Genomic DNA, 24,735 nt, shown 5'->3' on the forward strand with positions numbered 1-24,735 from the left:
AATAATGGCTTTGTGTCATGTCATTTGTTTTAGTCAACTTAATTTTTAATGACCTGCAACTTTGACACTATTTAATAGAAATTATATTTCAACATAATTTTCTTTGTCCACACTGTATTTAATTTATATTTATTACATTTTTATATTGAATTTTAAAGCTGGATTTGTCATTTTTCGACAAGTTTTAGAAATATAATTTGGAAACCTATTCAATAAGAAACTGAACTAATAATTACATCTTTATCTGAGATAGTTAATAGCAATTTTTAATTTTATAAATATCTAAATATGTGTGAACTTTATTAGTAAAGAAAACCTGAAAAAAGGTTAATAAATATTAAAAATTTGTAATTATGCTAATAATTAAAATATTCAGAGGCTTAAGTTTATTAATAATTAATTGAAATTGATCCTGTTATGTTTGTATGAATATTCAAATATAAATTAATTTGAATTTTAGATGTTAATCATTTTGTATATGTACATTTATTTCAATTTAATTAGTCATTATTTTATGAATCAAGAGTTTTGAATTCATTTATTTTAAATATCTTAAATAATTAATTAAAATTATGTCACGATAAATATTTGAATAGAAATTAATAGAAAATTTATTTAATTACGAGATTTTAATCATACAATCAGTGAATTCATATCTAAATGACCGTTTTTTAAATTTTGTTCAAAAATGCAATGTAATAAAAAAAAAATGTGTAATTTGTTAACAAAAATGCGTTCAAAATATTTCTACAGAAAAGAATATATTTTGTTCACTATTCAATTGGCTTTTTTGACCGCTCACGGTAAGAATAAAGTGTCGGTAGATTTAGTGTTAAGATTACTGCTTTTTAAATGATATATTTAGGCGATTGTTGATTGGAAGATAATTGTACTAATATTTATTAAATATTCAACTTGTTTTATAATATGAGTAAAGAAGTTTATTAAATAAGAATGTATGTACATTGATACATGATCTTTTAGTTATTTTTCAAATAACGAATACATTAATATTATGTATGTAATTTGTTATATGTAGTTCAAATAATCTAAAAAGAGAGAACTAAAAGTCCAATTTTTCTTTATTTTATTGGAATATAGTTGAAATGATCTATAATGTTTAGTCAAAACAATACTAAAAGTAAAGAAGCCGTAATCTACTAGTTATTTTTCAAATAATAACGCATATGAACTACTGCATTAGTAGTTCAAATGATCTATGTTACTTTCGAGATTGAGCTAAGGCGTAAACTGATCGAAGTGGGAAGGCGTTTAACAAGAAGCTTTTTTATTATATATTTACTTAAATATTAATTGGATGATAAATTTACTAATATTTATTTAAATTTGTGAAACAAGATGAGTAATGAATATGTTCAGAGGTTTAATGTTATTAATAATTAATTGATATTAATCTTGTTATGTTTATATGAATATTCAAATATAAATTAATTGAATTTTAATGTAATTAAGAGTTTCTGGAGACAAGATATTAATAGAGGACGAGTGTAATTTGTGTCGCGGAGGCACACAAAAGAAGGACGAGGTAATTAAAAAATGAAAATTAATCATCGACCATAGTCAATAATTGACGCAAAGGACTGCCGACAACAATTGCCCGTAATGGATGGAAGGAAGGAAGAAAGAGAGAAAGAGAGCCGAGTGTAATTAAACATTTAATTCAATTTAGAAATTGATTGATTAAAACTTTAGCTGTCGGCGAATGGAGCGACAAGGGGAGAAACGAAACAAGAAAAGCAACACATACACACAAAAAGAGCTGAGTAAATGAGAGAACGCTTTTTCGCATTTCTTAATTGCAATTGCAATAATTATTATCGCCAACGAGAGCCAATTAATTCCACACCGAGCCGTGGAGACTCGCCTCTTTTTCTCTTTCTTTTTGTTGTTTTTTTTTTTTGTTTGAGCGGTTTCTTCATTTGGGTTAAGGATCTGCGAGGAATTCGCGCTCGGATGCTAAAAATTATATAAAGAAAGTCCCGAAACGAAAGCGGAATTCGCGCCGAATCCTTCAAGACGAAAAGGGATAATTTCACTTCCAAGTATCTTCAGTTATTTCATCTCTTTTATTTGCTCAAAACGGAGGAAGATTTTTTTTCTTCATTCACTCTTTGTTCCCACTCGAAGCGGAGATGCTCTTGTTTGCTCTCATTCTGTTGCCGTCGAAAAAAATGCGGGGCAATTTATTGTTCGCGATTTACAGCAAATCTCTGTACAGTAGAATCTCTGTTGTGGTGGAGGAGGAGGAAGAGAAGATGTGGTCGGATCGTTCGAGTGTAAAATCACTTTACATTCCCTGTAGTCTTCTTTCCCAGCTGATGCAGTTTACGTGAAGAATATCATCCTTTGCGCTCAAATTCTTCTCGTGTAGACCATCGCCTCCCTCTAGTCTTTCTATTCGGATCTATATCAAAATCCCGACAATCATAATCCTGATAGTGTTAAAATCCACACACTGAAAATCCCGACAAATTCATTTGTTTTACGTCTAAATCACATAAGAAAAAATATTGTCGGGATTATCAGTGTCGGAATTTCGACTGTCGGAAATTCGATTGTCGGGATTTTGATCCAAACCGCTCTAGTCTTGTCTGGTCTACGCTCCTTTGCGCTCGAAATCTTCTCGTATAGAACATTGCCTCCATCTGGTCTTTCTATTCGGGTCTATATCGAAATACCGACAACCAACATTCCGACATTCATAATCCTGACAGTGTTCAAATCCAGATAATGAAAATCCCGACAAATTCATTTGTTTTACGTCTAAATCAAATAAAAAAAATATTGTCGGGATTATTAGTGTCGGAATTTTGACTGTCGTTAATTGGATTGTCGGGATTTTGATCCGAATCGCTCTAGTCTTATCTGGTCTACGCTCCTTTGCGCTCGAAATCTTCTCGTATAGACCATTGCCTCCATCTGGTCTTTCTATTCGGGTCTATATCGAAATACCGACAACCAACATTCCGATAATCATAATCCTGACAGTGTTAAAATACAGACACTAAAAATCCCGACAAATTCATTTGTTTTACGTCTGTATCAAATAATAAAAAGTACTGTCGGGATTATCAGTGTCGGAATTTCGACTGTCGGAAATTCGATTGTCGGGATTTTGGTCCGAATCGCTCTAGGTTTGTCTGGTCTACGCTCCTTTGCGCTAGAAATCTTCTCGTATAGACCATCACCTCCATCTGGTCTCTGGTCTTTCTATTCGGGTCTATATCGAAATCCCGACAACCAACATCCCGACAATCATAATCCTGACAGTGTTAAAATCCAGACATTGAAAATCCCGACAAATTCATTTGTTTTACGTCTATATGAAATAAGAAAACATACTGTCGGGATTATTAGTGTCAGAATTTCGACTGTCGGTATTTTAATTATCGAAAATTGGATTGTCGGGATTTTGATCCGAACCGCTCTAGTCTGGTCTGGTCTACGAGTGAGGAAACAATGAGTAATGTCGTGCGACGTCGTCTCCCGGGTCCAAAAATGGAAACGACCCGACAGTCGTTTTATTTTCGCCGACTTCTGCTGCTACTTCCACTGCATCTACTTGTACTTGTACAATTCTCTCTTCTACTCCATGTCGGATCTCTCGGAAACTATTTCAAACGCGGCGGATTATCTTTCGTTTTCTCCGTTCCGCCGCTCGCAATTATCTTTAGAACGAACACAAAACGCTATTTATTCTTGATTTAGCTTTGGGATTCTCCCCTGAACGCCATTATCTTTTATTTAAATATTCATATCGAAGTAATTAGCAGTTAGTGTATTTATACTATTCACAAAGCGAATTACCAGCTTTAATTGCTTTCGCCGGACGAAGAAATATGCTCAACCAAGGGCAGTTCTGTTTCTCTCTTCTATGATATTCTACATTTCTTGTCTTGCTTGTAGTTGACTATGATCATTTCGACATGCCGACTATTTATAACAATAACCGGATTATTGCAGCTATGGTCATCAAACTACTTGAGCTAATTTAATACCATTTCTATTTCAAACAACTTCCAACAAATCATTACTAAATTCAATTAACAACAACAATTATTCAACATTTGACAATGAAATATTACAGAGAATATAATTTAAAACATCTTACAAACTATATATACTGAAATAATTACATAGAAACCTTTCATTGATTTTTTTTCAATCTACATTTTTGTCTTACATTTAAAAAAATATAAATGAGACTACTCACTTGATAATTACAAAGTAACTTGTAAATGTATTAAGGGAAGTAAAGGTAATTGGTTACAAGCTGAGGTTGTCACAGAAACTGTTACATTCTTTAGAAACTTTGAGTTACTTCGTACTTTACAAATAGATCAGTTACAACAACTTTATTTCATGTTGATAAACTTAATTTTTATTAAACAAATCTATAGTTCTGATTGTTATTGAAAATATTGAATATTAATCATTGAAGAAATCATCAAAGAAATATTGATCATTGAAGAAATCTCAATTCTTTATAATTTTATTGCAAACTTTTCTGAAGTTCTTTGTTTTAGAACCAAGAAGAAATCTTTGCTGATGTATATGTAGTTTTCTTTCCTTCTGTGTATGAATGATTTTTTTAGTGTAATCATAACATGTATATTATTCACAAAAAAAGTCGTTTTAGATTTTATAGGAAATATTCATAATTTGATTGAAAATGAATTTGAATTAGTTCTAATTGAATCATTCTAATAATTAATCTATTTAAGCTTGTTGAATACTCGAAAATCGTACATTCACATTCAAAAAAAGAAATTTCAAAAAATATGGTTTAAATTAATATTTTTTAATGATTTTTTTACAAAATTTATTATAATTTTTATCTAGTTAACCATCAATGTTAAAAAAGTTAACAAATTGTTTTACAACTTCAAATTTTTTTTTATTCTTTGACTCAATTTGTTTTTGCAATTTTTCTTTAATACTGAAAATTCTATGATTTTATTCCTTTTAACTGCAGAAAACTTGAGATTCTAATGGAAAAGCAAAAGCTTACTTATTAATTAATTTATAATTTAAAAAATGATTATTTGATTATTTTTTTCAGAAATCTATTTTCATTAATATAAGAACGTATGTTTAAAATACGAGGAAACGATTAATTTATATGAATATGTTCTTAAAGAAATTTAAACTTAATTGAATGAGTTAAATCTGTTAATATCTTGTTGGTTTACGAGCGTATTACGAAAATGTGCTCTCATATATATTTAGTCGGAGGATTTCTGGCAGAGAGTCGAAAATAATATCGGCCGTCTGCAGCGGTGGTTTCATCTAAATTTACACTAACCTAGGTCGATTTTATTTTCCTTAAACCGAACGGAACCATAACTCAGCAGTAGCATAAATCTCCTCATTAAGAATGATGAAGCTTGTTAAGAAGGATGAAATTAGAAACCAAATTGAATTCACAGAAATGATGATACCAAAAAAAAAAAAACTCTTTGATGAAATTGATGTGTTTGACCTACAACAATGAAACGAAGAAGAAAGTTAGGAGTAGTTTATTAGAGTTTAATCAATAACTGTACAAAACACTCTCTAAGTTTTGTTAAAAAATTGTAATTTTATAGTTTCATAAATCTATTTGATTTTATTTTCCTTAAAACGAACGGAACCATAACTTAGTAGTAGCATAAATCTCCTCTTTAAGAATGAAGAAGCTTGTTGAGAAGGATGAAATTAGAGATCAAATTGAAATCACAGAAATGATACCAAAGAAATGAAGTTTTTGATGAAGGTTTGACCTACAGCAATCATTGGCAATATTCTTTTGTTATGAAAATGCGAGATTCTTTTTATTATAAAATAAAGAAAGTTAGGAGGAGAATAATTTACAAAAATGTATCTAAGGTTTGCTCACAATATTGTAATTTCAAAAACTCTTAGTAAATATGATTAAAGAGTAAAAACATACCAAAAAACATTAGAAAGATCTTGAAATTCGAAATCATTTTCTCAGATGAAAAGATAACATATGTAAGTGGAGGAGTGCGAATAGTAGTGCATCATTAAGACTCTAATTGTACCAAGAACAGCGTTTGTAGAATACAAATGGGAGGACGACCTCTCGCTTCGGAGGAGGACTTGTTTCGCTCTTGAGAAGTCTTTAAACTTTCAGAAAGAAGTGCCAATCTCGAAAAGGCGGTTTCGAGTTCGCGCGCCTCCTGCTGTTTAATTAATATCAGCTCTAATTCAATAGAGAAAGGCGAGCAAGCGCACCTCTAACTAATGCGAAACGCATGCAGAAATTTTAGTTTCTTCACGTGTTTCTTTATTTTTCTGGATGACCGCTGCAGACCGGGCCTCCTGCTATCGATCAAACCGCACACACACATAAATACATATGTATATATACCATATATATATATTTAAAACCTGAACGTAGGAATTCAACACATATTTTCCCATGGCAATTTCCTGCAGAATGTCGCCGGCATTGCTTAAAGATTGCTAACTATATAAATGTTTGCCACATTTTCCAATCCCGAAGAAACCGACCGTAAAATCGGGTAAAATCGCGCTGAAGATTCTTCATATCAGTTTGCTTCTTCTTTTTTTGTCTTGTTCTTTGCAAAAGCAAAGACGGGATTAAAACCGTTGATGAAATTGTCACAGCGTCCCTGGTATCGAGATGCTGAGGAGATTACATTGTTTTAAACTTGCTGTTCCACTCGCGTTTACTTACATAATTAATTGATTGAATTAGTGTCCACTTTGATAAACAACGCGCGTCTTCTTTGGTCTTTTCAAAAACATACATTTATACTGGGTGATCATGTAACTTGGCACATTGTTTACTTCTACTTCGGCAAGTAAAATTCAACAGGTAATAAGAATTGATAATTTACATTCATTTCATCAATTTAAAGTACTTGACATAGTGACATTAATTGACTATTCACATTAATAGGGACAAAGCAACAAAAGTTACTTCAAAAACATACATGGTGTTCGTTCAACATGGTACATTTTTTACTTCTAATTAGGCAAGTAAAACAAGACAAGTACTTGGTGTACAATTATATTTTCATGCAACAAGTAATAAGAAACTTGAGCATTATTCCATAGTTTGTGTTGGGTCGTAATTGATAAGTTACATCCATTTTATCAATTCAAAGTACTTGACATAGTGCGGCTTCAGTTAGTCCAGATTCACTATAGTGAAACATTACCCGCACTATGCGAGGTATTTGTTGTATTCACATTAATAAGGACAAAGTACCAAAAGTTACTTCAAAAACATACATTTATACTGTGTGTTCATGTAGCTTCTTGGCACATTGTTTACTTCTAGATAGGCAAGTAAAATGCAACAAGTAATAAGAAACTTAAGCATTATTCTATATTATGTGTAGTAATTGATAATTTACATCCATTTGATCAATTCAAAGTATTTGACATTGTGCGGCTTCAATTAGTCCAGATTCACTACAGTGAATTGGTAGAAACATTACCCTCACTATGCGAGGTATTTGTATTCATATTAATAAGGACAAAGCACCAAAAGTTACTTCAAAAATATACATTTATACCGTGTGTTCATGTAACTTCTTGGCACATTGTTTACTTTTAGTTAGGCAAGTAAAATGCAACAAGTAATAAGAAACTTGAGCATTATTCCATATTCTGTATAGTAATTGATAATTTACATCCATTTGATCAATTCAAAGTACTTGACATAGTGCGACTTCAATTAGTCCAGATTAACTATAGTGAATTGGCAGAAAAATTACCCGCACTATGCGAGGTATTTGTTGTATTCACATTAATAAGGATAAAGCACCAAAAGTTACTTGAAAATCATACCTTTATACTTTGTGTTCGTACAAGTTGGTACATTTTTTTACTTCTAATTAGGCAAGTAAAACAAGACAAGTACTTGATGGACAATTATATTTTCATGCAACAAGTAATAAGAAACTTGATCATTATTCCATAGTCTGTGTACGGTTGTAATTGATAATTTACATCCATTTTATCAATTCTAAATACTTGACATAGTGGAACTTCAATTAGTCCGGATTCAGAATAGTGAATTGACAAACACATTAACCGCACTATGCGAGGTATTGTTGTATTCATATTCATAATGACAAAGTACTAAAAGTTACATAAATAAAATAAATAAAAAATAATTAAAGAACATTTTGATTTGCTAAAAATATTATCTAATTTTTTATAATATACTAATAGTAAAGTTTAAAATCTTCGAAAAATTCGTTATATTTTAATGTTTGAAAAAAAAAAGTTTGATCTTTATATCAGTTTTAATAATAGTTTAATGAATCTGTTTCCATTTAACTCTTCTCACTTTGCTATTATTTCCAATGAGAATGAAGATAAGGCGAGCATAAAATATGAGGGGAAAACATCGATAATACTAATTGTTTGTGCCATAACGCCTTGATACATTTGATAAACGAGATGAAGAAAGCAGACGGAGCGAAGAAAAATAAAGAAAAAAAAATGAAAAGAAAAGCTGCGAGGAATCAGAGATAATTACCAATTAATAACGTTTTATCACGGCCATAAAAAGCAACGGAAGGCGATAATTTTTCTACTGTTATTGATAATAAATAATTAATTGAAACCTAGTGACATTGTAATTGAGGATATTGATAATGGTAAAGATTAGAATGTTTTAATCAAACTGTTAATAACATAAATATTGAAAGAATGCTACAGTAAAACTTTTACTTCGATCAGTCCGGATTCACTACAGTGCGGTTTGATAATTTCAATACAATAAATTCAAACAAGTTTCATTTTGTGCAGTTTAATTTTTTGAGCTTTCGATTCGTCCGATTTCAAATAATCTGAATTATTGCTATAAAGTTTAAAAAAGTTCAACAACGTGTTTCAAGGATGACACTAGGATAGGTGATAATTTGATATATTTTCAGCGAGAAGATTCTGAAATAGTTGAATAAAAAACTAATTAGATCTTTGTTTTATTAAGAGTAATTTCAGAAGATGTTTTAAAAAATATATTTTGAAATGTATTTATATTTGAACAAATATAAACGATATCTATTTCAATGGTTTTAACTCTACAAATAGCATGTTTTCACTTTAAGTGTAAATTGAAATTGAAGATGAAATATTTAAGAAAATTGGTCTGTTAAAGTGACATTAAAAGATACTACTTAGGAAAAACGGTAACTTGAGAGAAAAAAGGAACGAAAGCTCTTTGATTTATGACGGTGGTTTGGCTGCTACCACTTTCTTTCCGTACTACACGTGCATTAATAAGCTGGGAAAAGAAGATGCGTTCTATATATGTGTGTGTGTGTGTAATATAAAGGAAACACTGTCGATTGATCACTCGGCACTTATCTCCAGCATTTAGAGCGCACTTCTTTCTCCCGTTTAATTCAGACTTTCGGTACTTTTGAGCTCGGTTATTTATGAGCCGTGAGGAATTTCTTTTTGGAGAGGAACGTGTGGTGGTGTACGGTATGCGTGAGTAATTCGGGATCCGGAATTAAGAGAGCAACGGAAGGAGGAGAGATGATAAATCATAGACAGAGCAGGTGATAATGAGGATTAAGCATACGGAAATGCCGTGAGCACGAAAGGGGAAAAACGAAAGAAGGACGGGGAAAAAAAGGGGAGAGATATTTGAACGTACGGATGGATGGATGGTTGGAAGGAAGGATGGAATGCGCGAGGAAGTGGAAAGAAGTCGAAAGGGGAGAAGAGTTGTTGTTGGTTCCTTGGAACGGTTGAAATGTTTATCGAGTTGTGAGATATGTATGATGAGTGGTGTTGTCTGGAAGGCGAACGAGCTCACTTTCCGGACGGATAAATAAAGATAATGCGAACGCGTTGTCTGCAAATGATAAACAAAAAAATGAGCATTTATATATTTATAAAGAGATGAACAAAAACTATTGTGTAGCCTCGGACGCCTTCATCTCAAAAGTTGAAAAGCATAAGTTGCAATTATTATTATTAAATCATAAAGTATTTTGTTGCGGAAATAACAACAACAAAAATATGAAATAAACGACCGAACGTTTTTTTCAGCGAAACAAAGTAGATACAAATTGGTACGATGAACATGGAATGCAATCGAGTAAATAATACAGTCGAACTGTTCCCAATGAAGTATTTACTTTATTTTTGTACATAAATGATGCACTATGCCTTTTTTAACGCAACATTTGTTTCGTTTAATAATTGAAGCAACAACAGTGTATCAATATTAATTGGGAATTAAACGAATTCAGCACTTTGTGTTACATTGTTTGATACAGACAATTTGCATTGAACATTTTATATTTCTTACAATCTATTTTTAAACTATTTAGTTATTATATAAAATATGTCATTTAGTAAAAAATTAATACACATTTTGTGTATTTTATAAATTAATTTTGTAATTGAATCAACGTTTTGTATTTATTTATTATATTTTCTAATTAAATATGATTCATTTCATATTGCGTTTACTCGAAATTAAAATGTTTGTACAAATTTCGCAAATATAGTAAATTCTTTGTATTTTTACGTAAATTATCAAATTATACATACACTTTGGGAATGTATGTATTATACCAATAAATAGTGTAGTTACTTTATTTTTCAAGTAAACTATGATTCATTTTCACTCATTCCTTGTAATAACTAAATTATTAACATAAAGTTGTAATTTTATTGAATCTATTAACGAATTACTTCGTTCCTTTGTAAAGAAAAATTAAAAGCTTTTTCTATGTACAAAGAATTCTAAATCAAGATTATTTTGACTAATATAAATTTAAAACATTTTAAACGTAATTTAAACACCATTTTATTAACATTTTTTTCGATTAGAACTTTTTTAATTTCGTCTTTATTTTATAAGATTTTCTAAATCTTCCACTGAAAAACCATCACCTTCTGCATTCAATAAAATTTTAACATCCTCTTTAAAGACATTTTTAAAATCTTTAGCTAGATAACGTCTTGGTTTTTATTGTTTTCTTTTAATATAAATTCTGGTTCATGGTTTGCGCCAAACAAACAATTTAAGCATTTCTTTCTAAGTGTGATTTCTTTCCAAGAACTATCAATGTTTGCAATTGCGTTTTAACAGTCATTTCCTCTTTATCCTAATTTAACTAAATCTTACACATATATAATAAGTTTCTGTTGAATAATTTTAATTTTAAATCGCTAAAGGCATTTGATCCAAAGAAAAATCTTAATGATTTTTTTACTATTTTAGAGGAAAATGCAAATTATATTTAAAAGAAATTAAACCTCATGTAAAATTGGTCTTAGAATTGCTGTGTTTGTTATATCGTGGCTTTGTAACCAGAGGTAACTTTAATTAAGGTATATCTGTATTAAGGTATAACGCTATTATTTTTTAGTAAACCAATTATCACTCAAATTTCATGTATTTATTATAGCAGAATTTATAATATTTTTCTAACGGTTATCTAATTCAGCGGTCGCCAACCTTTTTGACCTCACGGACCACTAAACTCAAAATTTGTAATCTCGTAGACCACTAAAATGAGATTCTAAGTATGAAATTATAATACATAAGTTTGCATTGTGTCTTTTATAAACATGCTATTATTTAATAAATCAAATAGTGTAAAAAAGTAGAATCATAATAACAAAAACTTTGTGAACGACCAAAATTCTCTCATGTTCCACCGGTTGGAGACCACTGATCTAAACTATTGAGAAACATCCTTTGAAAGTAAATATGTAGTATATAAAGCGAAATGCCATTGCTGAAGATTCCGATCTGATTAAGAGAGCTCTGCGACTTGTTACAAAAACAAGTTACTATTCCATCAATTATTCAGAGGAATCACCAATTAGCAGACCATAGGTAGTCCATCTACTTGCAGCAAACCTTGTCCATATATTTCGTATCGATGATATTTATTTATACGCGTCGAGAATAAATATATGAAGAAAAAAAAGATTGGTTTCTCAAAACAAAAAGAAAAAAAAACTTTCAACTGAGTTCATATTCCGTGAAACGGCAGGAGATCTGATGGATGGCCGACGATTTCTCTGAAAAAAAATATATAAAAAGACCAACGAAATAAATAAAACTTAGAAGAGAAGACGAATGTTCCTGCAAATCTCATCCAAATCTGAACGTGTTTACAGTTTCAATTGATTCCGAATCATTTTTGTTACAACCAAAGTGTCAAACTACTGTTGGTAGTAATTGTTTATTATGTAACTAAGGTAATTAAACATATTCAATAAATGTATATAATTGTACATTTATGAAATGACATTTAGTTGTGTTGTATATTTTTAAGATAAGTAATTATAAAATTTGATGTACAGCGGAGTTTCTTTATTTGTATTTTTACCAGTTCCTCACTTTGGCATAACGTGACAGCTGTCATTTTGTTACTCAATAAAAATTTAACTCGACCTATAGGTTGAGAAAATCTGTTACACAGCCTTCTTCAAATCTCTCAAAATATATAAAATTAGAAGAAGAAATGATAAAAAACTGTTTATATTATTAATCACGCAACTTAACATATTATTTATAGTTTTACCCAACTTTTATTAAGTAAATTATTTAAATATTACCGAAAATAATCAAATTTTACAGACTGATTTCTATGCAGGCCAATATTTAATACTTTATGCGTAAATATGGATCTAATAATAATGAAGGTATAATTGAAATATTTCTGTAAACAGAGTTATTAAGAAATGTTAGTTTTGAAATTTAAAAAAAATTATTACAGAAGGTCAATTTGATCGCAAATTGTTACTTTTGTATTGTTAGAAAAGTAACAAATTGTTACATAATTTACCATAAAATATATAAAATTAGAAGAAGAAAATAAGGTTTAATAAAACAAACTTTTAACTGTTTATATTATTAATCACGCAACTCAACATATTAATCTTTAGTTGTACCCAACTATTATTTTACCAGTTCCTCGCTTTGACAGAAAGTGACAGCTGTCATTTTGCATTAAAAAATTAAAGCGCTTCAAATATTGTTATACAACCATTTTCAAACTTCTCAAAATAAGAAAAATAGTCTGATAAAATGGAATTTTCAACTGTGTTTATATTCTTAACTGCGTAAATCAACATATTTGTTTGCAGTTGTACCAGCGACCTAATTGTTAAATCACCAATTCCTCATTTTAACACAAGGTGACAGCTGTCAATTTAACACGACCCAATGGTTGAGAAACGCTGCTGTACAACCTTGTTCAATTCTCTCAAAATATATAAAATTAGATGAAGAAAATAAGGTTTGATAAAACACACTTTTAACTGTTTATATTATTAATCACGCAACTCAACATATTAATTTTTAGTTGTACCCAACTGTTATTTCACCAGTTCCTCGCTTTGACACAAAGTGACAGCTGTCATTTCGCATTGTTGTACAACCTATTTCAAACTTTTCAGAATAAGAAATATAGCCTGATAAAATGAAATTTTCAACTGTGTTTATATTCTTAACTGCGTAAATCAACGTATTTGTTTGTAGTTCTTTGTTCTTCATTTTGACACAAGGTGACAGCTGTCAATTTAACACGACCCAATGGTTGAGAAACGCTGCTGTACAACCTTGTTCAAAGATCACAAAAAAATATAGAAAAATAGAACTGTTTTATATTATGTGAAGCAGCTGAAGATTTGATGAATGACCCATGATATATCGAAAAACTAAGAAATTAATAAATCTGTATAGAAAATACCAACGATACTGTAGAAAAATGAAAATAATCTCATCCAACTATCATTCTATGCTAAACGTGTTTTCAGTTTAATTGATTCAGAATCCTTTTTTTTTTATTTATCGTCTTCAATTTTCTTCGCGCGTCGGGCGACGGGACTTTGTTCTGGATAACGTACCCAATTAACAATTTCTCATTAATATTAATAGGATACAGGACGGTAGAAGTAGCTCGAAGTCCGGCAGATCCAAGATTGGATTATGCACGCACGTTGCCTATCGCAGTAAAACGAGTAAATCGAGATCAAAAGAACAGAGACAACAAAAAACAGACTTTCAAATGCAATATATCAAGGAGCGTCCTAAATATATATTTATTATTTATTTTCACAGTTCGTCCTATTTCTATTTCATCAGATTCGTTTTGTTCGAAACGCATGTTTATTTCTGTCCTCCTCTTCTTCGTTTCTTTTTGCTGACCATCTTCTGTAGCTTAAAATGTATTACAGCGAAATGAAAATGTTATGGCATTTTATATATGTGAAAGGGTCAGGAGGAGATGTTCGTCCTCGACGCGACATCCTGACCGCACTTAAATAAATCCTTGGGGCAGACGTGAGCCAAGGACGAGGGCGGACTTTGTTGTCCATCGAATGCGAAAAAGTGATGCGAAGCGAGAGGAGAAGATGAAGAAAATAATACATAAGCCGTACCGGTTGAGGATGAGACTCTTAATTCGTCAGATATAACCTATATTAGTAATATGTCGCACGTTTCTTTTCTTTCCTTCCCTTTCTTCTTCATCTTCCATACATGAAATGAATAAAACGAATCCCTTCTTGCAGCGCCTTTAGCGAGTCGCAGAAATCTCCTACTTTTACGACGGGATATATCGGAGGGGAATACTAATGGATCGGCTTCCCATATACATTTATATCTTTCTTATATTCAATACGTAAGCATTTCCTAAATACGACCCACTTCCTCGTAAATTGTCAATTGGATCCGACATACGCTTCTTTTTATGTATTTTTATTTTTGTACGACACACAACCTCGAGATTTCCAGCTCGCAACAAGTTATACTTTATTCATGGGACTCGACGAAATTTTGTTATAACATAGTAAATAATTCAACAGCATCCACAGATTAGCACTTCGCTTCATAACTGCCAATATAAAAGTACATTTGTAAACTCAACAATTTTGTATATGATTTTATTAGTTATTTTTCTGCATCCTCACTGTTTTAAAAGACATACATTATAGATAGTTCCTTCAAAGACAGTCACGTACATATCTATATGTCTTTAAAACTATAAGCAAAGCATTCGCAAGTAAAACTTGATTGAAATGCATTTGCGGGACGGCTGAAATTACCATTTTGGATAAAATTCTGTTATAATTTATGTCAATTTCTTTGGATTAATTTTACATTTTGCTAAAACAATTGGGACAACAAAATATTTTAATTCTTGTTTCCTCAATATCTATAAGTTTGTAAAATTATAGCTTACACATTCTTCTGATATTTCAACATTAGAAATTAAATCTAACTTAGGTAGTTTTTTAGGAGAAGAAGATATACAGATTCTTTAAATCATCAATTACATGTTAAAAAGTTTGCTTCTAATTATCACTAATATTATTCTTCATTTAAGAGTCAAAAGTTTAATTGGTATTAACAATGAAATGTATATAAAATCCTTGTTAATTTAATTTAATATCCTTTAGGTCAATGCACGTAGAGTAGTAATCGTTTGCGAATGTGCATTTATTCATTATATAAAATGGGATTATTTCGCATCGCATATTCCATATCAGTAATTAATTAACTTCACATAAATGGTATCAAATGGAAATTCTCATTTATCATCACAAGCACGCATTTTTTTTTGTAATTAAATTGAAAATAAATCCTTTTTATTTTTTATATAAACGATCCTATTTACGAACAGCGGATGATTCGTTATATTTCATTATTAATTTTAATTATTTTTGTGTTATTTAATTTGTTAAAATTAATGATTTACAATGTTTTAATTGGTAAAAAAAATAGTTTAATAATTTACAAATAAACAAAAAATATTTATATACAATTTATTTCATTAGAAGAAGGAAAGAAATTTATTTTCATAATAAAAGAAGAAAATGTAAAAAAATAATAATTATATACAAAAGTTTTTTTTAGCAAATATTTTTTTTATGAAATAGTTAAAAAAATTAAATTACATATTATTAATATGAGGAATGATTGTAATAATTTAAAATATAGTTCAAATCATTACAGTGAAATGATAAATTTAAAAAATAAATATGAATGTTAGTGTCAAAGAATTTGTGTTTGAAAAACAGATGCATAGAAGGAGAGATCTGAGGCAGCGTAATAATTTTCAAATACCAACATTCCAGCTAAAAATATCCCCGAATCAGAAGCGAGAACGTGCCGTAGATGAAACATGGCCATCTTAAATTATAAATGAAAAATGTATTACACACGTTTCGTTCGCGTTTTGTTTTTGTCCACGTTTTTTTTTATTATTTATTTTTCGTTGTTGCCGCTTTTCCGATGTTGTGGTTTTAAATTCCGGTAGCGCAATGTCTGTCAGATGGTCTAGGGGTGGAGGGATTTGTGTGAGTGGCGTTGTTTATAAAATTTATGTATATCGAGAAAAAAATGTATACATTGGAGTGAAGAGACTGAAGAATAAGAAGCGGAAGATGGGGGGATTCCCCGAGTTGGGGAGAGATTAACGGGGGGCTGCTGCTGTCTATTACAGAACGTGTTCTGCTGCCAATCGGGCGACTTAAGGAACCCATCACTCTTCGCCGTCGAATAAAATTGACACTTTCGAGAGGGTTTTAGGAGGAGGAAACCCGCAGAAAATACAAATATTATATCGGGGGACATCAATCATTGCTTTCCCAAATTTCTAATCCAATGAATGCGTGCTTGCGTATCCTTGTTGTTCTTGGTCTTATTCTGCTTCTTATGATCCTAATATGCCCTATATAAGCAGTTTCCACCCTTAACTTATCATCGTTATTCCTAAATTATGCTTTGAGTTATATTTGTTTGACAACATACATATTGTATACTTATCCTACTACTACTATGGATGTATAATTGATATTTAATCACATAATTATTAACACTTTGAAAATAATTTATAAGGATTAATAACTTCGATACAAACGTATTAAATAAACACAAACATTATGTATTTTCCAGCAAAACAATTAAGTTTTTTCATTTTTCTTATGTAATTTTATTAAGTTTATATATTTACAAGAATATTCTAATTTAAATTAATTTATTTCAATATTTCATTAAAATTCTTTATAATTTACTAGAAAACAATAGAATTTAAATAATTTTCAGATGTAAAAACATACATTATTTTATTTACATAATTTTTGACAATTGATATCAATGGAAATAAATCTTGAATATAATTAATATATTATATCTTATTAATATGTAAATCTGTATTATGTGTTGTAACAAAATACAATGACGTAACTGTCATTTGACTAATGATTGCAGCTGTCATTTCAGTTTCAGTATTATTTGACTCAATAATAATTATTACCAACATACAGCAAAAACACTAACTCGCTCTAGGTTGGTACGTCTGAAAAACATAATATTTGTCTGTCAAGCATAATGTCAATGAAAAAAAAGTCATTTTTTTTCAAAAAATAAGTAATTTTTTAAGTTGAACACCAAAGAAATGGATATGCATAGGACATCTGAGGTAGTGTTACATAATGTTCATGGTGAGTTTGTTCTTTTATATTATAAAATAGAAAATTTAAATCTGATTATAAACGCTATTGAAATATACAAGATGTTCAAATTGGAATTACTTGGGAAATAGAAAAAGAAATCTCCACGAAATTGTAATTTTAATATTTCATTAACAATAGGTTATTGACCAAAACAAGTTGTTTATGCGTCATTGTGTGATTTTCCATAAAACGTGAATACTGAAATTAAAAAACAATAGAATTAAACCAAATCCAATTCCAAAGAAAGAAAAGACGATTGCAATTAGTAACATGTTTAATGAATAATGGCTACTATTTGTTTATGTTATTTGAATCAATAACTTGGACTGTTGTAAAATAATTTACATCATTCTATGTATTAAGTCTCTGAGAGTGTAGAAATCTGCTCAAAGTCAATAATCGTATTATATGACAATTTCAATACATGTAGACTGGGAAATCTAAAGAAAAAAGTCGTATTTGTTAAGTGAAGTAATACTGAATGAATTATAATAAAACTAATCGAAGTAATCAACTTATTGTGAGATTTCTTTGTAAAAGAACAGTTTTAGATAATTTTTATTATTGAAGCAATGAAAGATTTTAAAAATCGTTTAACTAAATGTTTCTAAATAAGAAATTCATGTTTTTGTGCTTCAGTCTGGAAACTTTCTAATCTATTCTTGTTTATAGTTGTAGTTCAGATCTATCTCTGTCACAATACTAATTTATGAGTATACACAAGAAGCATGTGTATACGCATCAAATATATCAAAAGTAGTCTTGTCTATTTCATTTACGCAAATACACGTTCTTTGATATTAAAAAAAGTTACTATAGATTGGACATGCTTTATTTGTATTCATTCCCTAAAATTATAATCTCATGGCAGCAGCGCTCAGATAAACACTCTCGCCTCTACAAGGAGACGTCGCTGTTCTGGTTCTTCTGCACCTAATATGCATTACATAAGAAGCCTTCAGCCTTATGTAACGGACGGGACAGGATCGGTCCGACCACACACAAACAGATCATCAGCATTCTGCCGTGTCCGGGGCCATGTCAACAGCACTTTGGATGCACATTCACGCGCGTCCATCACGTCTCTCTCGCGCCTCGCAGTCTTCCTCCATCTGCTTTTTCAAAAATTTCCCGCTCTCCGACCGCAGTAATTTTAGTCGACGCGCTAATTCTGCACACCGCTGCTAAATTCACAAGAGCCAAGATCCAAGTCGGATTATTGCGACCGGATGCAAATTCGCATCATCCTCCTAAATAAAACCAAAGCTGCAGTCGGGAGAGTTAAATGAACTTCACCTACGACCATTTCGTTGACAACGTTATTACAACCCAATACCATTCGGATAATAAACACATTTGGGTATTACAACGTTAAACGCTTGTATATATTATACATACACACATACATACAGAGACTTAAATCTATTTATTCACCGGAATTCCACATTTGCTGACTCATTAGGAGATTCAACTGCAACAGTCATAGGTTTTAAACGGACGACGTTTACTTAGAATCAAAGGCACTTGCAATTTATATCAAGAAACACTATTCGAGAAATCACCAGAAGACTTCTACAACATACTTAATCTTACTGATGCATCGTCCTTGACTAATTAAAAACAGTAAGCTTTCAAGTTTAGAAGTTTTTTTTCAAGAACATTCATTATTTTTAATAACTAGAATCTACTCATATTCGTAACTAATTACAATTAGTATGACAGAACCATTAATTTTACCAACCAAAAATCTAAATCTTAAATATGATTTATTATGGGAAAATGTGTTGTAACGTATCAATTTCATATATTTACTTGTATTTTTAATCATCATTTTTTACTTAAATTTCACTTTTTTTTAAATAAACATTAAATCGACTACAAAATACATGTTTTATTAGTACTTATAAATTTAAGCCAATTTTTGGTATCCTTCAAATATTTATAATTTTCCATTAGAAATTTATTGATGTCAAGTGTTTCAACTGTTATGTTATCATACGTTGTTGTTTGTTGTTACATAAGTTTATCAGTTGTACCAACTGTTATATAAGTTTAATTGTAATTTATACAACATATCAAGCAAAGTGTGAATGCAGCATTATATTAATTATATAAAAATTAGTTAATTTTTTAATAAAATGCAATAAGTTTGTAAACAAAAATATATGAAATGAAGTTGTTCTCAACATAAATAACTGAGCAATATTATCTGTCATAGTAGACTGTGTTATGGGCAATTATAGTTACGTACATTCAAATCAAGTAACATTTATTATACGGTGACTGTTGATCTGACGTTTATAGTTTGCTCGAAAACACAGAACCTAAAGTATTTTACAATTACTTAAGTATACTATAAACTAGGAGGACGGCAATTAAAAAGCTTCCTCGTGTACGTACGTCGCCTCGTCATTTGAATTTGCTACGTGGGTTGCACAATTAGTATAAAAGCTTCACCATCTGCGAAAGCTATTGTGCATTCCATTTCTTCTCCAAATAAAAAAAAAATGAGTGGAAAAAGTGGCAAACGTTAATCGAATTATATTATACGAATGTATATTTTTTTTGTGTGTAAGTGGATTGCTTATAAATCCCAGAGGTTGGTGGGTCTTCCTCCTCATCCTCATCCTACTCTTCCATAAAGGAACGGAAATCCCCCGATGCGGCATTAACAATTAAATACAACACGATGCACATTGGTTGCCGTTTCTGTTTAAGGGAAAGTCCTCCGGTTTTCGAGGCTCGGGATTAGCCTTATTCGGCGCAGCAGTAGCAGCAGACCCTCTCCGTATATGTAAATTCTGAATTTTGTTTACATCCTTACGGGGGCCTCATCCTAAGCGGATTCCGCCTCTGGATTTAACGACGGAGCGAAGTGGATCATAATTGAAATTAATGTTATGCAACCGCCCAAAATCTGAAACCCAAAATACAGGCAATAAGACAGACACAAGGACACATGTCCTTATACTATTCAAATTAACATCCCTGCTTAATACTGCAATCAACAAACCAATTAATTTGATACCAATATGAAAATGCAACAGCCAAAAATATACATCTAAAAGTTCAAACAATAAAACGTAGCCATCTACATATTATTTAAATTTATGTTTACGGAAGAAACAGTTGTTATTGTTGTTGTGCGATTTATAACTTAAAAATAATGACATTTATTTATTAAAATATATTTGAGAATAAAAAATATGTGAAACATTCAAATCAAAAGAGATGGTTTCCTAGAATGGACCATTTAAGCAAAAGTACATATTGTACAAAAAGTACATTCACTGCAGTATACTGAATGACTTCTTCTTTAGTACCTGAATATAAAATAATCATGTGATGATTTTGTATCTTAATAAGTGATAAAAATAATTTGTTCAAAATTTGAAGATTTCACTTTCTTAACTTTTTTCGCTTTAGCTTTCTATGATATGGATTTGTAGGAACTACTTGTTATTACACTATCTCCAATTTGACTGGTCCAATTTAGGCAATATCTTGTGGTATGCAATTAGACAACTTTTACACAAAAAAAATGAAAATATTTCACCTAACCTTTTGAACTATTATAGAATCTGTAATTAAGTCTATTTTAAAAGACTAATTCTGATATTTATTTTAAGATACTTTAAAGTATACTTTATAGTGAAAACAATAATTGATAACTGCTTGAAGACAACTGCATCCACGGCATACTTGATCATAAGTTTGCTTAGCGTCTAGAAAACCTCTATTGGTTATATGCTACATTGCGCAAATTACCATAGTGGTCCAACGTAGGCACCGGTCCGAATTAGGCAACCCTTAATCAATATAATTCCAAAATGGTGCTTATACTATTATATTATACAAATTAATCATTACTATATAAATTACAATGCAATACCAACCCGCAAAAAAACACAATGAAAAATAATAATATAATTGTTTTATAACGAAAATATCATTCCATTATTTGCATATGATTATTTGACGTTTCCCCTCGTATCTGCAGTGTCACACTATAAATGATTCTTTGTTCATTCTCTGCTCGCCATTATTTTCTAGTCACTTTTTCTTTCTTTTTTTTTTCTCTCTCATTGTTTATTTGTCGCGTTCGAGCTGCAAAATATTCACGGATTAAAATCTCCAAATGGAATTCGAGCTTACAAAAGCGTCGCGACAAAAGAGAATTAACAATCCGCAGCGTCAATTAATTTTTTGGGACAAAGCCCGTCGAATAATAGCTCGAACCCAGCAAAACACAGGAATGTACAGTTTTATTTCGACGGCGTGGAAACGAGCTTCCCCCAACGGTGGTTTGTTTGTTTATTTTTTTTTTGTTATACCCATGTTTCGTTTCGTCTCTCATTTTTTTTTAAATTTTCTGTTCGTTTGTTTCATTTACGCCTCCCCCCGTTTTTAATTGATAATCGTAATGAATGGGTGAAGAGAAAATAATTTGTAATTGAATATAAAAAGGGATTAGTTTATGTGCTGGTAATTGTAATGGCCTTTGGGAAAAAAACAAAACAAGAGTAGTTTTGTTATTCTTTTTTGGATGTTTTTAGATAGAATTTTGATACGATGAATTAGTTTCAGTCTTTTGTATTAAGCTTCAATCTGTATCCATTTTTCAGGAAGAATTACTTACAAATGTTTATTTTCTGACAAGCTAACTTAAGCTACACCAAAATAACTTGTCCAATCTTAACATATTTTTGTAGAAGGGTTTATGTTGAACCTTTGTCTAAAATTAGGTTAAGATAGATAAAGTTGATCTAATGTTATGTTCGATTGGGAACATAACCTACCATAATCTAACCTTAGTTTTGAAGGCAATGAAAACACTTTGAAGTATGCCTTTGAGATTCTTAATGATGAAAGTTTTACTTTTTATAGACGAGTATTTGCTCCTACCGAAACTAACCTAAAGTTAGTTAAAGTTAACGCACTAATTATGTTAAACTATTGAAGTAATTAATTAGCTTGTAGTTACTATATTATGTAACGATCAAAGTAATTTATTTACTTTTTTTATATTGTATCAACTACATTTTTTTTTTCATTATTTCTCAAAGATATTACCGCATATATTTGCAAGTTATGTACATTAAGAATGTTAATGGAAAAGTTTACAAACTATTTGGTTAGTTACTGATATTAATATCTAATAGTTAAAAGTCTATATTATAAATGTTAATTAACGTTTTGCAATGATAATTACAATTATTCTTTGGGATAAAACAATTTGTAACTGAATATAAGTAGATTAGTTTGGAAGCCATTAATGGTATTGGATAACAAAAAACAAGGATAATTTCTTTGTTTTTGTTTATTTTTGGGGGTTGGAAGAGAATCGGATAGTGCGGAAGGGTTGAAACGCGCGAACGTCGAATGGGCTGCAATTAGTTGCAGTGGGTAGGTAGGTGGATCGTTAAAATCTACGGCTCTCTCTCTCTCTCTTTCCTACGCCGTAAATCACGCGCTCAATTCTTGTTGCGTTTTCGATTTTATCGTTATTTATTTGACCATTAATTACACACAAGTTCATAAACTGGAACTACAAGAACTCGTTAGTTACCAACTATTAACGGAGCCCTAATTATGCCGCGGTCATCCATCATCGATCGATTAATTACGTAACTTCTTTTCGCCGCGCCCGCGCGCCCCTCCGATCTTCATACCAGCAGCGAAGTTGGAAAACTTTGCGATGAACGCTTTAAGATTATGCTAAAACTTGATTCGACGTTGGTATTTAGATTGCGTCGAGCAATATTTAATAATGTTTATCTAAATACTTGATTAATTTCAAAGGAACTTCTTCTATAGCAGTAAAACAAAATTGGGATGATAATAATAACAAGTTTATGTCTTTAATGCAATATGTACTACAATTACATAATTATACTGTCTTGTGTACATAATAGTTCGAATATTTCAACTTACGTACGTCCAAGTTTTTTTTGTTGTAAGTCAAAAAGTGTATCAGTTCTAATTTTTTATAAGTTCATATAATGTAATTAATGTTTTTCTTTGATTCGATTGAAGGTAATTACTAAATGTTTTTTTTTAATATGAGATTATTAGTTTTAAACAAAGACTTGTGAAGGTGTGAATTGGTAAACGTTTAATGTAATCGGTTTTATATCGATTAAATTAACTTACTTGGAAGATGAAGGCGACATTGAGATCGAACCATCCTCGAGCTTTAAACACGAAATCCGAGTTGAGCAGCTTCAGCAGTAATCTCTTAATCTGAAAAGAGAGCGAGACTGAAATATGATTAGATCCCAATTTGCTTAATGGCTTTACATCGGCCTGATCACCTCCGGTCTTCCCGAGGCGCGACACAAAGAGCACCCGAAACCGATCGATCTCCCACTTAGTGAGGTCACAGGTAATCAGGATGCTCGTCACCGAGATCACCTCGACGGCGCTCCACGAGATGGCGAACAAAAAATTACGAAATTCGCAGCGATCCGCAAAACCGTTCCTCAAGATAACAAGGATGTAGTACAACTGGTAGCAGATCCAAATGTAGCTTTTGGTTATCACTAAGATATTTTGGTAACCGAAAGCTTTGTTGATCTCTTTTGTGATTGAGAGTAGACGAATGTAGAAGTGGAGGAGGTATTCGAGGTGATTCGTGTCTTTAGCACAGTTGAGTTCTCTATTGAGATGAACGAAGTAAGATTTCGTGTGTAAGACGTAATCGACGAATTGGAAGATGGCCAAGCAGATGGCAATGTTCGGAAGGGTAGTTCCCAAAGTGTAAATGAAAAAATCGTAAACGCTGAAGGAATAGCAATGGTAAATTAAGATGAAAAAGCAAAAGGTTAACTGTGGTATAACAATATAATCGACTTTGTAATGTGGACGTGACGATATCCATTCTTGCATCTCTGTAGTGCAGCTCCTTGTCTTCCTGAAGAAGTTCCTCACTTTATTCCTATAATAAATCAAGAAAGAGTAGATCCACACCAAGTTGAACATCACAATGAAATTGGCCAAAGCGAACGCCCACGAGGATAAACTAAAGTGTTCCTTGACCAAATAATCCATCGTCAAGTTGAGTTGAGCCGTAAAGCAGATGATGGCTTTCATGAGGCTTCTGGCTATGTAAGATTTCGCGTTGTACACGAAACTTATCTTGCCACGTGGACTTTTCTGAATCTCGAATGGGAACATCGCCAGCGAGTTGGCCAACTTCAAGTAGAATGAGGTGGAGGCCGTTATCGACAT

The 24,735-nt window shown here is 31.1% G+C and overlaps 2 protein-coding genes across 2 annotated transcripts in view; one reads left to right on the forward strand and one right to left on the reverse strand.

Annotated features, from left to right (window-relative positions):
• Positions 1-20,147, forward strand: part of LOC108564299 (laminin subunit alpha-1-like) — a 65,879-nt gene extending 45,732 nt beyond the window's left edge. Inside the window, exon 4 of the mRNA XM_017923297.1 lies at positions 20,082-20,147. Within this exon, the coding sequence (XP_017778786.1) occupies positions 20,082-20,147 (66 nt within the window). The remainder of the gene's footprint in view (positions 1-20,081) is intronic.
• Positions 19,803-24,735, reverse strand: LOC108564300. Its single transcript, XM_017923298.1, has 3 exons — positions 23,806-24,735; positions 23,659-23,748; positions 19,803-20,422 (listed from the first exon to the last, which is right to left on the reverse strand). Exons 1-3 carry the CDS (start codon positions 24,733-24,735, stop codon positions 20,342-20,344), a joined length of 1,101 nt encoding a protein of 366 aa, XP_017778787.1. The 3' UTR covers positions 19,803-20,341.

The sequence above is a fragment of the Nicrophorus vespilloides genome, unplaced genomic scaffold (assembly GCF_001412225.1).
Source record: "Nicrophorus vespilloides isolate i.1.1-1 unplaced genomic scaffold, Nicve_v1.0, whole genome shotgun sequence".
NCBI classification, from domain to species: Eukaryota; Metazoa; Arthropoda; class Insecta; order Coleoptera; family Silphidae; genus Nicrophorus; species Nicrophorus vespilloides.